Genomic DNA, 16,681 nt, shown 5'->3' on the forward strand with positions numbered 1-16,681 from the left:
AAAATGTTGGTGTTATCGTTCATATTCCCTGAAAAAAGGCCAAGAAAGCAAAAATTCTGCCAGGGTATGTAAACTTTTGAGCACAACTGTATCACATATTGTACTGCTTGGTACAGTTTTGATAGAATATCTGTTTTATGTGTTGCAGATGTAGCAGCACTCAGAATGCTGAGCTGTGTATAACTCCGCCCACACCTGATTGACAGATTTCTGTGTACAGTGTCAGCAAGTTGCCAGACAGTGGTGGGGGTGGGTTTACGCAGATTACCCTGACTGCTGTGCATGTGAGATGTAGTCTGGCAGTGATAATCTCCTCATGATAAAACACTGATTGTGCTGAAACTACAACACACAGCCTAATAAGTGACACATCACTGAAATCAGGCTCTCATGCACTTTTATTTCTCCCCCTCCCTCTCTCCTGGCAGAAATCCATATTCGGCGTTTAGCGCTGGACCGTAACTGTACGAACCCCCAAGTTTTCAGTTTGGGTTCGCTCATCTCTCTTAATTTTAGAATGGTTTCCACCTTTTAAAGTTGTCTATATTCTGTACAAGTCACGTGAAAAATAAACTGAAATCTTTTCAGATAGAATAAGAAAAAAATAAGGAATTAAAATAGTGAGGGAATGCACATGTGCACACCCTTAAACTAATACTTTATTGAAGGACTCTTTGGATTCATTACATACCGTAATTCAGACTTTTGGGTATTAGTCTTTCAGCATGGCGCATCTAGAAATGGCAATCTTTGACTGCTCTTACTTGCAGTGACAGCAAGTCAGATTATGAGAGCATCTCTTATGTACAGCGTCCTCTTCAGATCACAGATTCACAATTGGATTGGCGCAGCCATTATTTTGTTGCATTTGAGGTATGCTTAGTGTCGTTGTTGTGCTGAGCTCTGAAATTCCTCTTCAGCTTTTTACCAGAGGCCTGAAGGTTTTTTATGCAAAATTGACTCATATTTGGAACTGTTCAGAATTGTTTACCTTGACTAAAGCCCCATTTCCAGCTGCCGAAAAAACAGCCCCAAAGCATCATGCTGACTCCACCATGTTTCACTGCCAGTATGGTGTTCTTTTAGTGATGCATAGGGCTGGCTTTCCACCAGACATCAGACATTTTCCCACATGCTTTTGGCTGATTTGATGTAAGTTGTGGCAAAATATAGTTGGGCTCGGATGTTTTGCCAAATTCAAGTCACTTCATGACCATCTTCACAGTATTTCATGGTGTATCTAATGCTTTGAGAAAAAAAAATTCAATAATTTCAGACTTTCAATATTGAAATCACGTGACCCTAGTTTTATTCTTTTTATTTCTCCCATCGAAATGATTTCAGTTTTTCTCAGTGGATTTTGTACTATATATTAGGAGGGGAATCGTGCCCGGGCACCCCTCTGCGCTGTGCCTGCCATGCAGCTCCTACGTGCTGGTTGTTGTCTGCTATAATAGATGGTTTGAAGGCATACCACAGTACACACAACAGGTGCGGACCACCACATGCCTCCAAAATGGTGAACGTACATCCTACCAGTTGTTTTTCCTCTGGTTGGCACCTGTCAGTCTCAATGTGCTTTCTTTACCCATGACATGGCTCCTTTGTCCTGTCTGCACCATATTATTACACCTCTTTTACATTTCTTACGTAAAAAGGAAAATTAATTAATTTGTTGCACATACTATTAAAAGGACAAAAAGAAACATTCCGGTTGGCGATGGAGACTCTGGTGTGGTCTCACGTAAACCACTGTTCTTGTGTTAAATTGGTTGCATGAGTAAATTACATACATATCCATCACTGTGAGAGGGTCCTACTGTTTATAACCATTGGAATATTCCTATATTGCAGTTATTGTAGCTTTAATTACATAGCAACAACATATTACATAAGAGCCGGAAGGGTTATTCTGAAGCACATATATATACTACAATTAGTCATACTCACAATATAGCCACACATTGATATATGATGGGATATTGAGGGCAGCGAATCTGTGATTAATGAGAAGTTGGACCCTAGTACAATACAGAGAACACTTCTCATTTTTTGTAATATTTTTAATTTTTTTTACTGTCTTGTCTTATTACAACAATTCCAAATTTTCATGTTAACTAGAAAGATCTATATTTTTTTTACATTTATTTATATTTATTTTTTCTTTGTGACCATTACATAGTGAGCATTAAAATGTCTGGCCATCCATGTAGTACATTGACAAGCAACTTGTGCACTTAGCCTTACAGTGACCTTTGCACAAGCTCATTATAGTCTTGAATACAAAAAATAGGGTCAGGCCATTGTGGCTATGTACATGTCTTGTTTCCTGAAACAACAGGAAGTTGGAGTCTAAAAAAGCCCCAGTGACCAGCATAGAAATTGCAAGATTTCTAATTTGTATTTTTACTACAGATTCTGCAATGGGAAAAAAATGTAAAAAATAAAAATAAATACATTTAATATAAAAACCTGATTTTTAAAAATAGGTCATTTTCTGATTATATATTTTCTTTGTAACCATTTTTTGAATGGACATGTTACCAAAGATGTAGCCCTTTCATCTGAACAGGATATTCTGGAAAAGTGCTCCATGCGAGGTCAGCGTGCAGTGCAGTTCTATACAAAAATATGTGTGTTCATTATTTATGTACTTTCTCTTTTTGTTCGGTCCCATGGAAGATGAGAAATCTGGTAGGGTGTCCTTATTTCATTTTGTGATTAGTAATCTTATACCATGATATAAGTAAGGGCTTTAATGTCCTTTGGTTCTGCTGAGGTGCTAATCTCCAACTACAAGGCCAGGACAGTAGAGAGACATGAAGATCAATTAATAGACAAGAAACCTTGAAAGCGGTGACAGAACATGCTACCTAATTAGCAGCCGATGAACCATGTCGGCCACAAAGGAAGCTGCGTAGCTCCAGGCTATCCGCACCAACAAGGCCTCTCTACAGAGCAGTGGGGTCTAAATCGCTCCATCAGAAGACTGAGAAATATCTGGAGGAACTGGAGCAGGAGCCTGTGGAGCAACAAGTGCTTCTGATGGCAGAAAGATATAGGGGCCGATACAGTTCCTTTCCCTTTTTGTCCTTTGGTACTCATCATTTTTTTGCCAAATTCTTTAAAATTACACCTAATATGAATTTGGAGCGTCAAAAATGGCCTTTATTTTTCTCTTTAGCCTTTTTTGCAACTCTTTACCTTAACAAAATGTGGCATTACACAAAATGACACAAAAACTGTGCAAAATATCTGTAGTACATAAACTCAGTGCAGGGGAGGACGGGACTTTATGAAACGTCACAAATGGTGATATCAAGAGAAGACAGCTGAAAACGCTGATCCTGTCCCACAATGGCAAACATAATAATAAGAATTAAAAAAACAGGCAAACACATTTTACAGTACACTTTAAAAAGGTGCTAAGTAAAAGAAGTACTATACAACAACAGTCGCACTCAAAAGAAGAGATTTTCAGAGTTTTGGTTAAGCTGAAAAGCGTGGTTTTCTTTATTACAAACACCAAAATAAAGCTATCACCGCAGTGTTTCAAGGTAGGTGACGTTTCAACCCACAGGGTCTTTCTCAAACCTTACTTGAACTTGTAGAAGCAGAGCGAAGGGCACAAATCCCTGGAGGGGTGTAGGAGTCCCGTTAGGGGCTATAGCTGAGGAAATACTGGTATCTGCGGCGGTGGCACACACCACCGCCGCAGATACCAGTATTTCCTCAGCTATAGCCCCAAACGGGACTCCTACACCCCTCCAGGGATTTGTGCCCTTCGCTCTGTTTCTGAAACCTTACTTGAATTTGTAGAAAGACCCTGTGGGTCGAAACGTCACCTACCTTGAAACACTGCGGTGATAGCTTTATTTTGGTGTTTGTAATAAAGAAAACCACGCTTTTCAGCTTAACCAAAACTCTGAAAATCTCTTCTTTGAGTGCGACTGTTGTTTTATAGGACTATATTCTGGAGTACCCCTCCATGTTCAGTCTGCACCACCACTAGCGAGACTGCTCGTCTTTTTCTTTACTACTAAAAGAAGTATTAGACACAAGTGAAAGGCGAAAAACATGGAAAATTAGGCAAAAAACAGGCCCAAATGCAACAAAGTATCACTCTGACGTAATAATGCTGCGATGAAGCGTTTAATCCATGGATCCTGATTCTGGTACATTTCTAATGGTTCTCTAGGAACACTTGGCGATTGCAATGCACTAATTAAAGGGGTGGTATAAAAAAAGGCCCAAGCTGAATTGAAATAATACACCGTTTTGTTGACTTAGGTGTACGAAAGGTATTTACCCCCTTGGACTTTTATGTTGATGTTATAGGGAATCTGTCACCCCCTGGGACCTGACCTATTAATATGGCCATACAGGAAATGTTACACTAGCCCTACCTGTATGCCTCATATTCATGGTCTTGTTGTTGAGAAATGTTATATTCTTTCTGTATGCTAATGATTTCTTCCAGGCTCTGAGGCGTGTGGTGCCTGGAAGAAATCTCTGCCTCCTGTTCCATTCTGTTTGAGTTATGGGTCCGGAATCCCGCGCCTGCGCCCTGCACTCCCTCAAATATCCGTACCTCTTCCCCCTTCTATAGGCGCTGCATTCAGTGATCTGCGAAGGCACCCCGGGAAGTGCAACCATATGGTGCTCTCCCCACTTCCTCCCTGCATAGTTATCACTATGTACACATGGTTCCTAGCGATGACTATGCACTGTTGCGCACGCCGGAGGTCACAGTGCCTTCGCACTAGATGCCAGGATGCAGTGCCCATAGAAGGGAGGAAGAGGTGCGCATTGTGGAGGGAGTGCAGGGTGCAGGTGCGGGATTCTGGTGACACAGCTGATGTGCATGTTAGGAGGTAAGTATTACAATGAAGACAGGAGGCAGGGACTTCTACCAAGCGCTGCACACCCCAGAGCCTGGAAGAAATCATTAGCATACAGAAAGAATATAACAATAAGACCATTAATATGAGGCATACAGGTAGGACTAGTGTAACATCTCTATTATCAGTATGCCATTATTAATAGGTCATACACGTTCCAGGGGGTGACAGGTTCCCTTTAAAGAGCCTTTTTCTGTTTTAATAGCCGTAAAAAGCCTAATTAATTCCATCGTGGTTGATGTGGTTCTGTAATATACCAGGAAAAGTCCAAGCGGTGTATAGTTCCCTTATATACTGTAGACACAAACACATACAGATAGATAGTTCAGTAAATAATCTACACGAAGGTCTTCAGATTTATAAGTGTAGAAATGCAGCTCAGAATGAAATAATACAAAAAGATGTTGCATGCATGAAGATATCTTGGTGGCCAATAGATATGAAATCTTCTCCATTATCTAGGTAAGAATGGAGGTTGAGAATAATACCAAAACTTCTGGGAGTTGTCTGGTTTTAAAGACAATTTTAAAACATCCTATCGTGATATTCTGAAATAAGAAGGTCCCGTGTTCAATGCTCTCAATACGTGCCAGAAAACCGAGCAGCCACAGAGAATATCTCTGGCTCTGGAGGACCCATCGTGTCTGAGAATACACTGTCTGATGTTTGATCTGTGTAATACTTCACTTCTCCTGTGGGGGCACTGCAGGGATAATAAGCACTTTTTTATAGGTTCCTCCATAGATTACAGCTGATTACTTGGGGTGATCATATTATCATTGGACCCTTCTTAAAAAACCAGAGTGGGTGGCCCCTTTCAGTACATAGGGCTCACTGGGAGACCCTATATGGCATGTGCATATAGTAGTGACATTCTAGATAACATTTTTTGCTACAATAAGTGGTTGCTATCATTTCTGAAATCTTGTAATGTGAGTGTGAATTGTGCCCTCCCTACACAGGCCTCTGGCCGGAGACTATGCCGGTAAAGGGCAGCTAGTTATGTACTGTGGCCAGTATCCGCCTGTCCTGTGTTTACACATGTATTCGGCTGGCCCTGACCTGGGGCTTGGCTCGGAGGATGAGGGGGCACTGTCAGCCCTGCAGTACTATCAGCTGATTGCGGAGTTGGGGGTTGCCATGGGTAAGATGTAGGAGCCCCGAACCCCACTGGGGGGCATGGATGTGCAGTAAAAGTTTTGTACAGAGATAATATTTCTCTATCCCTTTTTTTCATTTCACATGGACAGCACCATCCAGATAAGCAACACCGGGATATTTCCGAACAAGACAAAGAGGGTGCACGAAAGTTCATTGAAATCAGTGAGGCATGGAAGATGCTGGGAAACGAGGAGACGAGGCGAGCCTATGACCTGCAGCGGCGTGGTGAGTTCCCGCAGTCGCTCCTCCTCTGGATCTTTTTTGGCTCGGCAGCAGGGAGATTACACCTCCTGTTTGTTAATAAGCTTGGCCCTTTCTATTTTCAGCCATTTGCTCTTTTCCTTATAAATAATAGACGGCAGTTGAGAGCCACAGTGCGGCTGCGTTTTTTTTCTCTTATTGCTCTTGCTGTACACGACAGAGAATTGGGCTATTTTAGACCGGTATGTTTAAAATTACATAGTGGAGGGTATGTTTTCTGTGGGCCTGGGGGAAATTGCTAGCATTGAATGACTCATCTGTGCTTACTGCATCTCCGCAATCTCCACTGACAAGTTGGGTTCATATGTTACGCCCCAAAGCAACAGCGCACCGTGCAACCTTAGGTTTCCACTGCTGTCATTCAAGCACAGTGTTTAGGACCTTGGATTTAACGAGCATTTAAAAAAAAAAATACGATCTTGCCAACCGCCACAAACAATATCAGAAGAGGCATCGACACGTGTGCAATGACAAGACCAATGTAATACTGGCACTGGGGGCTGCTCGCTAGGTGGGCTATACTTGTTCTATAATATGCTATTCTAGCTATCTGTCCAGGCCTCCTTTTTTGTGGGATTAATTTAAGTTCTAAATGTCCGTGTTATATTAGGTGGAAGAGTTACAAAACCTTTGTATGTATTATTTACATTTAAGTTCCCTTTTAATTACAAGCAGATCAGTGGGGGTCCAGGTCCTGGGACCCTTACCAATGAGCTTAGGTAACCGGAGTGCACAGCTCCAACCTGAGCATGCGCACAGAGTAGAGTGGATGCCCTAGAAAGCATATGCTAGAAGGCTATGAAGCCTATACTTTCTATTACATCCGTACCCTGCTCTGTGTGTGCGCTAGGGCAGGATTGTGGGGGTTCAGGTCCTGAGACCCTTACCATATAGGTTAGGTAACTGGAGTGCACAGCTGCAACCTGAGCATGCGCACAGAGCATAGTGGAGGATGGGTGTAGTAGAAAACATTTTGGAAGGCTATGAAGCCTATACTTTCTATTACATCTGTGTCCTGCTCTGTGTGTGTTTGCTGGAGCAGGATTGTGAGGGTCCAGCTCCTGGGATCCTTACCAATGAGATTAGGTAACCGGAGTGCACAGCTGCAACCTGAGCATGTGCAGAGTGGAGGAAGGATGCAGTAGAAAAAATACCTATACTTTCTGTTACATCCGTATCCAGATGTATGTGTACGCTGGGGCAGGTTCGTGGGGGTTCAGGTCCTGGGACCCTTACCAATGAGCTTAGGTGACTGGAGTGCACAGCTCCAACCCGAGCAAGCGCACAGAGCAGAGTGGAAGAAGAGTGCAGTAGAAAACACATCCTGGAAGGCTACAAAGCCTATACTTTCTATTACATCCTTATCCCGCTCTGTGTGTCTGCTGGGGCAGGATTGTGAGGGTCCAGGTACTGAGACCCTTACCATATACAGTACAGACCAAAAGTTTGGACACACCTACTCATTTAAACACTTTTCTGTATTTTCATGACTCTGAAAATTGTAAATTCACACTGAAGGCATCAAAACTATGAATTAACACATGTGGAATTATATACTTAACAAAAAAGTGTGAAACAACTGAAATTATGTCTTATATTCTAGGTTGTTCAAAGTAGCCACCTTTTGCTTTGATGACTGCTTTGCACATTCTTGACATTCTCTTGATGAGCTTCAAGAGGTAGTCACCGGGAATGGTTTTCACTTCACAGGTGTGCCCTGTCAGGTTTAATAAGTGGGATTTCTTGCCTTATAAATGGGGTTGGGACCATCAGTTGTGTTGAGCAGAAGTCTGGTGGATACACAGCTGATAGTCCTACTGAATAGACTGTTAGAATTTGTATTATGGCAAGAAAAAAGCAGCTAAGTAAAGTAATGATGGCCACTCGTTTTTCTTTAAGAAATGAAGGTCAGTCAGTCCGAAAAATTGGGAAAACTTTGAAAGTGTCCCCAAGTGCAGTTGCAAAAACCACCATAGAGCACTATTAACTGTCTCACATGAGGACCGCCCCAGGAAAAAAAGACCAAGAGTCACCTCTGCTTCTGAGGATAAGTTTATCTGAGTCACCAGCCTCAGAAATCGCAGGTTAAAAGCAGCTCAGATTAGAGACCAGGTCAATGTCATACAGAGTTCTAGCAGCAGACACATCTCTACAACAACTGTTAAGAGGAGACTTTGTGCAGCAGGCCTCCATGGTAAAATAGCTGCTAGGAAACCACTGCTAAGGACAGGCAACAAGCAGAAGAGACTTGTTTGGGCTAAAGAACACAAGGAATGGACATTAGACCAGTGGAAATCTGTGCTTTGGTCTGATGAGTCCAAATTTGAGATCTTTGGTTCCAACTACCGTGTCTTTGTGCGACGCAGAAAAGGTGAATGGATGGAGTCTACATGCCTGGTTCCCACGGTGAAGCATGGAGGAGGAGGTGTGATGGTGTGGGGGTGCTTTGCTGGTGACACTGTTGGGGATTTATTCAAAATTGAAGGCATACTGAACCAGCATGGCTACCACAGCATCTTGCAGCGGCATGCTATTCCATCCGGTTTGCGTTTAGTTGGACCATCATTTATTTTTCAACAGGACAATGACCCCAAACACACCTCCAGGCTGTGTAAGGGCTATTTGACCAAGAAGGAGAGTGATAGGGTGCTGCGCCAGATTACCTGGCCTCCACAGTGGTTTGGAGTGAGCTAGACCGCAGAGTGAAGGCAAAAGGGCCAACAAGTGCTAAGCATCTCTGGGAACTCCTTCAAGATTGTTGGAAGACCATTCCCGGTGACTACCTCTTGAAGCTCATCAAGAGAATCCCAAGTGTGTGCAAAGCAGTTATCAAAGCAAAAGGTGGCTACTTTGAAGAACCTAGAATATAAGACATATTTTCAGTTGTTTCACACTTTTTTGTTAAGTATATAATTCCACATGTGTTAATTCATAGTTTCGATGCCTTCAGTGTGAATTTACAATTTTCAGAGTCATGAAAATACAGAAAAATCTTTAAAGGGAACCTGTCACCCCCGTTTTTTGAGATTGAGCTATAAATACTGTTAAATAGGGCCTGTGCTGTGTGTTCATATAGTGTATTTAGTGTACCCCGATTCCCCATGTATGCTGAGAAATAACTTACCAAAGTCGCCGTTTTCGCCTGTCAATCAGGCTGGTCAGGTCGGGAGGGCGTGGTGACATCGCTGGTTCTTCCTCAGCTTTACGTTGGTGGCGTAGTGGTGAACAAGCAACGCGCGATCTGCGCTGTCATCCCTTTCGTCGGTGGGGGCGGCCATCTTCCTGGGGCCGCGCGTGCGCAGATCGAGTGATCTGCTGCACGGGGCTTCAGGAAAATGGCCGCGGGATGCCGCGCGTGCGCATTAGAGATCGCGGCGGCCATTTTCCCAAAGCCGAGTTTGCATCTCGGCTTTGGGAAAATGGCCGCCGCGATTTCTAATGTGCACGCGCGGCATCCCGCGGCCATTTTCCTGAAGCCCCATGCAGCAGAGCACTCCATCTGCGCACGCGCGGCCCCAGGAAGATGGCCGCCCCCACCGACGAAAGGGATGACAGCGCAGATCGCGCGTTGCTTGTTCACCACTACGCCACCAACGTAAAGCTGAGGAAGAACCAGCGATGTCACCACGCCCTCCCGACCTGACCAGCCTGATTGACAGGCGAAAACGGCGACTTTGGTAAGTTATTTCTCAGCATACATGGGGAATCGGGGTACACTACATACACTATAGGAACACACAGCGCAGGCCCTATTTAACAGTATTTATAGCTCAATCTCAAAAAACGGGGTGACAGGTTCCCTTTAAATGATAAGGTGTGTCCAAACTTTTGGTGTGTACTGTAGGTTAGGTAATCGGAGTGCACAGCTGCAACCTGAGCATGCGCACAGAGCAGAGTGGAGGAAGGGTGCAGTAGAAAACATATCCTGGAAGGTTACGAAGCCTATACTTTCTATTACATCTGTATCCCGCTCTGTGTGTGCGCTGGCGCAGCATTATGGCGGTTCAGGTCCTGAGACCCTTACCATATAGGTTAGGTAATCGGAGTGCACAGCTGCAACCTGAGCATGCACACAGAGCAGAGTGGAGGAAGGGTGCAGTAGAAAACACATCCTGGAAGGTTACGAAGCCTATACTTTCTATTACATCTGTATCCCGCTCTGTGTGTGCGCTGGGGCAGGATTATGGGGGTTCAGGTACTGACACCCTAACCATTTAGCTAAGGCACACCCCCAATATGAGGTTTTTTGTTTTTAGCCCTGACGACATCTTTAAGTTTGCACTGATGTAGCTCCCACACTTCCATAAATATTGTATACACACAGTACGAGGGGCACAGTGTGAGGGGCACACAAAGCACTCGCCAGAAGCTGTCTCAGCCTTATTAACTCTCAGCAGTGCAAGATGTGGATGAATGGCTAATATGCACAGTCCGCTAGCACTGGACAAGGCGAAAAAGAACCAAACAGCAGACCTGTCTACAACAACATGTCAGAAGATGAGGAGCTGTTTTTGGTTACACGTTGGCAATTCCGTAGACATGAACATTTTCAGTAGTTTGCTGTGACTTTACTAAAAAAAACATTGGTACTGGAAGAGTTAATTTAATATACAAATTTCTATATAAATCAGCATCTCTCGCCTGCAAATTTTTTTTGCGCTTCTGAGAAAATAGCTTCTTAAAGCAGCGACAGGCTGTTGGGAGCAAGGAAGGGGGAAATGTAGGTCAGATCTGTCACACACAGGCTCCTGTTACATGATGTGATAGCCTGTCTTTCTGCTTGGGCCTGGGGGTAGGAGTCCCTCAGCCTTCCATTAGAGCCTTCAATAAATGTATGCCCACCCTTCTTGCTAATGGGAGGGGGGCTCAATAATAGTGTATTGCCTATGGGGAAAACACTCAGTGGCACATTGCAGTAACACACTCTGGCTTCTCTTTCATGCATAGCCACCATCGGCCTGAAAGGAGAGAGCTGCCGCTGTAGATTGTTTGCAAGGTTCGCTCCATCACATCTTCCTCTTCTTCCCGCATTCGAGCCCCCCCGCTGTTAGCATTTTATGGGGGCGGCTAGCTTTGGTGCTCGGACCATACATCAGAATTATTAGTGTATTAGACATTGGAGAAACAAACTGCTCCCAGCTTTATCAGATTCTTGGGCCAGTTGCTATTTTTCTCTACTTTTTTGGCGTCTTGGTTGTAAATTTGGTGGTAGTAGCCATCTTGTAAAATTCACGGCCTATACACTGTACAGGATCCCAGGATGAAGAGCACCTTTTTCCTGTTTGTGTTAGTTTATGGTATGTCTCTTGTCATTATTTAGCATGGTGCTTCTCACTTACATTGGCCATTTTTGTATTTAGGGGTCTCCATCCCTTGACCCCCTATCACAAACACGTGACCCTCTTCACTGAAGGCTCTGACCTGTGACTTTATTAGCTTTCCATTGATAAAGCCCCCTCCTCTTGTCTGGATAGAGTTGCCGAGCTGCCGTCACGCTGGGGTCGGGGGCCTACAATGGAGGTTTCATTTTGGGTAGACAGCCATTTTCAGAAAGTGATGATTCCATATTTAGGACTTGTATATTTAAAGGGGTAGGAAACCTAAAAATTAAGAGCACCAATAAAAACACTTTTTTTTCCATTCTGTGAGAATTTATGCAAGCTCCGTAAACAAATCGTCTTTCAGAAACCTGGATACAGAAGTCTGTCTACTCTCTATTTATTCTCTGCAGTTGTATTTTGTCTGATTTCCGAGAGATCAATGGGAAACGCATTACATGGCAGCCGTCTTCTCCTAGCCAGAGACAGATCTGATCGTGAAGCCAATCAGTGGAATGAAGGAGAACTTTGCGATTGAACAGGAGTGGGAATACTAGAATATTTGTGGTTTTTTATGACCATTTTTTACGTTAAAACAAATAATCATCAGGCTAACTGGCTAGTTTTTCCCCTTATTTTATTAGCGCTGCTCCCCTGAATAATCTGTGTTTTGTTTTTCTTAATCCGCCGTACAGTTTCAGAGACATAGGCCTTTTTATTGAACGTCAATCTTTATGGTCTTTACCAGTGGGTGTGGCTCAGAGTAATTATGCAGAGCAGCCTACAGACACGCCCCTAGAAAACTTGTAAGCCACGCCTCCTTAGAAAAAGCCTTAAAAATTTGCACTTAATAAAAGCCCATAGCTTGGGAACTGTATGACGGATTTTAAGAAAACAAAAACCGTAATGTTCAGAGGGACAGCAGGAATAAAATAGGAGCAAAAACTGGCCACTTTTGACTTGTGAACATGTCCACTTTAACCCCTTCCCAACATGCGTCATATGTATACTATGTTGCCAGATCTGCATTCTCGCAAAGCTAAGTACATATACAGTGACGCTTTTTTCGGTCACCACTATGCATTGTGCAGTGACTGAGTAAAGTTGGCTGCTGTCTCTGACAACAGGCCATCCCTGCACATCGCCCCTGGGGGGCTGTACACTCCCCCCCCATTGGCGATTGCTGTGATTGACTGATTAGTTCTGACCAGCCAATCACAGCGATGTCACAATCAAGTTGGGGAAAAAAAATCAATATGACATGCTGTGATCGGCGCTGTTTCAGACAGCACCAATCACAACAGTCACAATGGATGGGGTGATCACGACGTCACCTTGTCCGATTAACCCCAAAGGTGTTAATCTAAAATAGTGATTCCCCTCTCTGCACACCATCTTTACCTCAGAGTTGGTGTGCAGAGTGGTTGTATATGCCCTGTGTTACATGAGTGAAAGAAATTCATTGGTGGCCAGTGCGATCTGTCTCATGTTGTGCTGTCTGTGCGCTGGCTGTTGTGTGACCAGTCTGTCATCCCAGCAGGAGCAGTTCCCCAATCCCTGTCCCAGCCCCACCCCTCATCTCCCACCCCCAATCTCCCCCACTCATCTCCCACCCCCAATCTCCCCCACTCATCTCCCACCCCCAATCTCCCCCACTCATCTCCCACCCCCAATCTCCCCCACTCATCTCCCACCCCCAATCTCCCCCACTCTCATGTGTATTTTTGCTCCTTTTCCATGTGCATGGTGTCCTGCGCTGTGCATTCGTGGTCTGATTTGTATCGCTGCTGATCAGAGTCTGCACCAAGGGACTTTTTAATTTTTAGATATAATTAGCGTGGTGGACGTCGCAGTGTAAATCACGTCCAATTTTCTTTTAGGAAAAAACAATAATAGCAGTTAGTACAGAGTAGCTTTATTGGTAGGGAGGTAGCGTGTTGTGAATTCTGCTTTTGGGCTCCCTCCGGTGGTTGTTGATGGTAATGCAGTTATTCCTGAGCAGCAGTCTTGGACAGGTGTTTCTGCTAATTGCAATTCGGACTGGGGTATTTAGCTGTGCAGGACTCATTAGTCCTTGCCAGTAGACAATGTTCCTTTGGAAGTGTTGGTCCTCTGCCTGGACCCTCCTGCTTGCTGCCAATTCAGCTAAGATAAGTGTTTTCTTCATTTTTTTAGACACACTGCTGTGTGTTTAATTTCTGTGCTTATCTTGTTTCTATTTTGTTCCTGCTAGACTGTGCCTGATGTTTTTCTCAGTCTAGTTGGACTCGCTGGAGTCGCAGATATACTCTCCCCATCTTTAGTTAGGTGGTGGAGTTTTTGTATTTTTCTGCTATGGATATTTTGTAGTGTTTTATGCTGACCGCATAGTATCCTGTACTATCCTTTCCTATCTAGGTAGAAGTGGCCTCCTTTTCTTATCCCTGTTTTCTGTCTGCGTGTGTCTTTTCCTCTCCTACTCACAGTCATTATTTGTGGGGGGCTACCTATCCTTTGGGGATCTACTCTGAGGCGAGAGTTTTCCTATTTCCATCTTTAGGGATATTTAGTCCTTAGGCTGTGTCGAGGTGTCTAGGTCTGGTTAGGCACACCCCACGGCTACTTCTAGTTGCTGTGATAGGATCAGGGGTTGCGGTCAGTAAAGTTACCACTGCTCCAGCGAAGGTCATTTCATGCTGCTCCAAGGCCACCTGATCATAACAGTAGCGCATTGAAGTAGCGGACGTCGCAGTGGAAGTGATGTCCGATTTTATTTTAGGAGAAAATAGTAGTTCTTACAGAGTAGCTTCATAGGTAGGGAGTAGCGTTTTTCTTTTGCAAAAAAAAATAATTGTTATTGCCGGGTAGCTTCCTAGCTAGTGCATTAGGCTAGTGTATGTTACAGTATTAATGACGTCCGTTTCTCTTTTGCAAAAAAAAAAGAGTAGTTAGCGCCAGCAAATTTATAGCTAGTGCATTAAAGAGCGTATGTCGCAGTGTCACTGCCTCCGACACGGATTGAGGCAGTGAGCAAGATCCCACATTCCTCTATTCCTCCTCATCTAGTGAGGACGGACCCCCGGAAAGGTGCCCTAGGATCCAGGCAACCCCTACAGTAATCAGTCCCGTATGGACTCCACCTCCCGAAAATTCTCAGCCTGTTATTCCGGATTTCATGGGCAGCTCAGGAATCCAATTTGATGTTACGGGCCTCACTGAAATTGACTTTTTCAAATTATTCTTCAGCGATGAAATAATAAAGAAATAATGACATTCCGGGGCATTGTGCTGCATTTGGGCAGAGTCAGAAAACCAGTACTGGAGTACTGATATTCTCTACAGCACACCGGTATACCGCATGGCCATGACAAGAACAGAATTTTTTCATTATATGGATAATACCCAGTGTCCTCTCCGAGATGATCCTAACTTTGATTGTCTATATAAAATTCAGCCAGTAGTTGACCTCCTCAGCAGAAAATTTCCTGAGGCGTACAGCCCCCAAAGGGACATCTGTATTGATGAATCTCTGGCTAAAATTCCAACAATACCTGCCCAGTAAGAGAATCAGGTACGGAATTAAAGTGTACAAGAGTACCTGCGGGTACACCCACAGATTTAGGGTCTATAAAGGGGAGGACAACCTGAATGACCCCCCGTCCTGGGGATGAGTGGGCAAATTGTGTGGGAATTGCTGCACCCACTGGTGGCTAAGGATTATCACCTGTACGTAGATAACTTTTACACCAGCATCCCACTCTTCAAGACCCTGTCAGAGGTACAGTTGCATGCCGCACTGTGTGAAAAAATCAGAGATGCCTCCCTAAACTGCTAATTGGGCAACTGCTGAGAAAGGGCGACAGCAGAGCTCAATGCAGTGACAACATGCTGGTGGTCAAGTATAAGGACAAGAGGGTTGTCCTTATCCTGACCACCATACACCGTGACCACAGCTCTCTTGTCACTGTCCTAGGTACCATAACAAAAGTCCCAAATTGGATTATAATAAGTATATGGGGGGTATAGATCTCTCAGATCAGGTTCTCAAACCATACAGTGCCATGTGCCATACAAAAAGACACAATTTACTATTGTGAAACCTGCCCTGAGAAACCTGGCCTTTGCATTAAGGATTGCTTCAAAGCATACCACATGTCCAGAAATTAATACAGTTTGGTTTTACCCTGTTGACACAACATACTTTTATACTCTGATGTACTCCTCACAATTTACTTGTGCCATCACATTATAAATTAATACATCAGTAAAACCAAAAGCCTTATAATCATTACTATAAAACTATGCCTCCAGATACATTTCTTAAAGTGTGTATGTAGTTTCCAAAATGGGGTCACTTGTGGGGGATTTCCACTATTTAGGCACATCAGGGGTTCTGCAAATGCAGCGTGGCGCACGCAGACCATTCCATCAAACTCTGCTCTCTAAACAGTCATTCCTTCCCTTCTAAGCCCTGCTGTGTGCCCAAACAGTAGCTTTCGACCAAATACATACGGTGTACTCTGGAAATTGCAGAACAATTTTTGGGGTCCATTTTCTCCTGGTACCCTTGTGAAGAAAGTGAAAAAAAATTGAAGCTAAAAGAACATTTTGTGGAAAAAAAATTAGAATTTTCTTATTTTCACGGTTCAACGTTATAAATTTCTGTGAAGCATCTGGGGGTTCAAGGCACTCACCTCACATCTAGATAAGTTCCTTGAAGGGTCTATTTTCCAGAATAGTGTCACTTGTGGGGGGTTTACACTGTTTAGGCACATCAGGGGCTGTCCAAATGAAACATGGCATGGGCTCTGGATTCCCTCTGATTTTGCATTTAAAAAGTCAAACTGCTCTTTTCCTTCCGAGCCCTGCCATGTGCCTAAACAGTAGATTTTCCCCACAGCTATGGTATCTGCGTGCTCAGGAGAAATTGTACAACAAATTTTGTGGTCCATTTTCTCCTGCTACCTTTGTGAAAATAAAAAAAATGGTTCTAAGTATAATTTTTGTGAAAAAAAGTTAAATGTTCATTTTTCTTTCCACATTGCTTCAGTTCCTGTGAAG

General features: G+C 43.7%; 1 protein-coding gene across 2 annotated transcripts in view; it reads left to right on the forward strand.

Annotated features, from left to right (window-relative positions):
- Positions 1 to 16,681, forward strand: part of DNAJC24 (DnaJ heat shock protein family (Hsp40) member C24) — a 76,678-nt gene that overhangs the window by 41,120 nt on the left and 18,877 nt on the right. For both annotated transcript variants that reach the window (XM_069738976.1, XM_069738977.1), the window contains exon 3: positions 6,152 to 6,287. In XM_069738976.1, the coding sequence (XP_069595077.1) occupies positions 6,152 to 6,287 (136 nt within the window). The remainder of the gene's footprint in view (positions 1 to 6,151; positions 6,288 to 16,681) is intronic.

This window comes from Ranitomeya imitator, chromosome 9, assembly GCF_032444005.1.
Source record: "Ranitomeya imitator isolate aRanImi1 chromosome 9, aRanImi1.pri, whole genome shotgun sequence".
Classification (NCBI taxonomy): domain Eukaryota; kingdom Metazoa; phylum Chordata; class Amphibia; order Anura; family Dendrobatidae; genus Ranitomeya; species Ranitomeya imitator.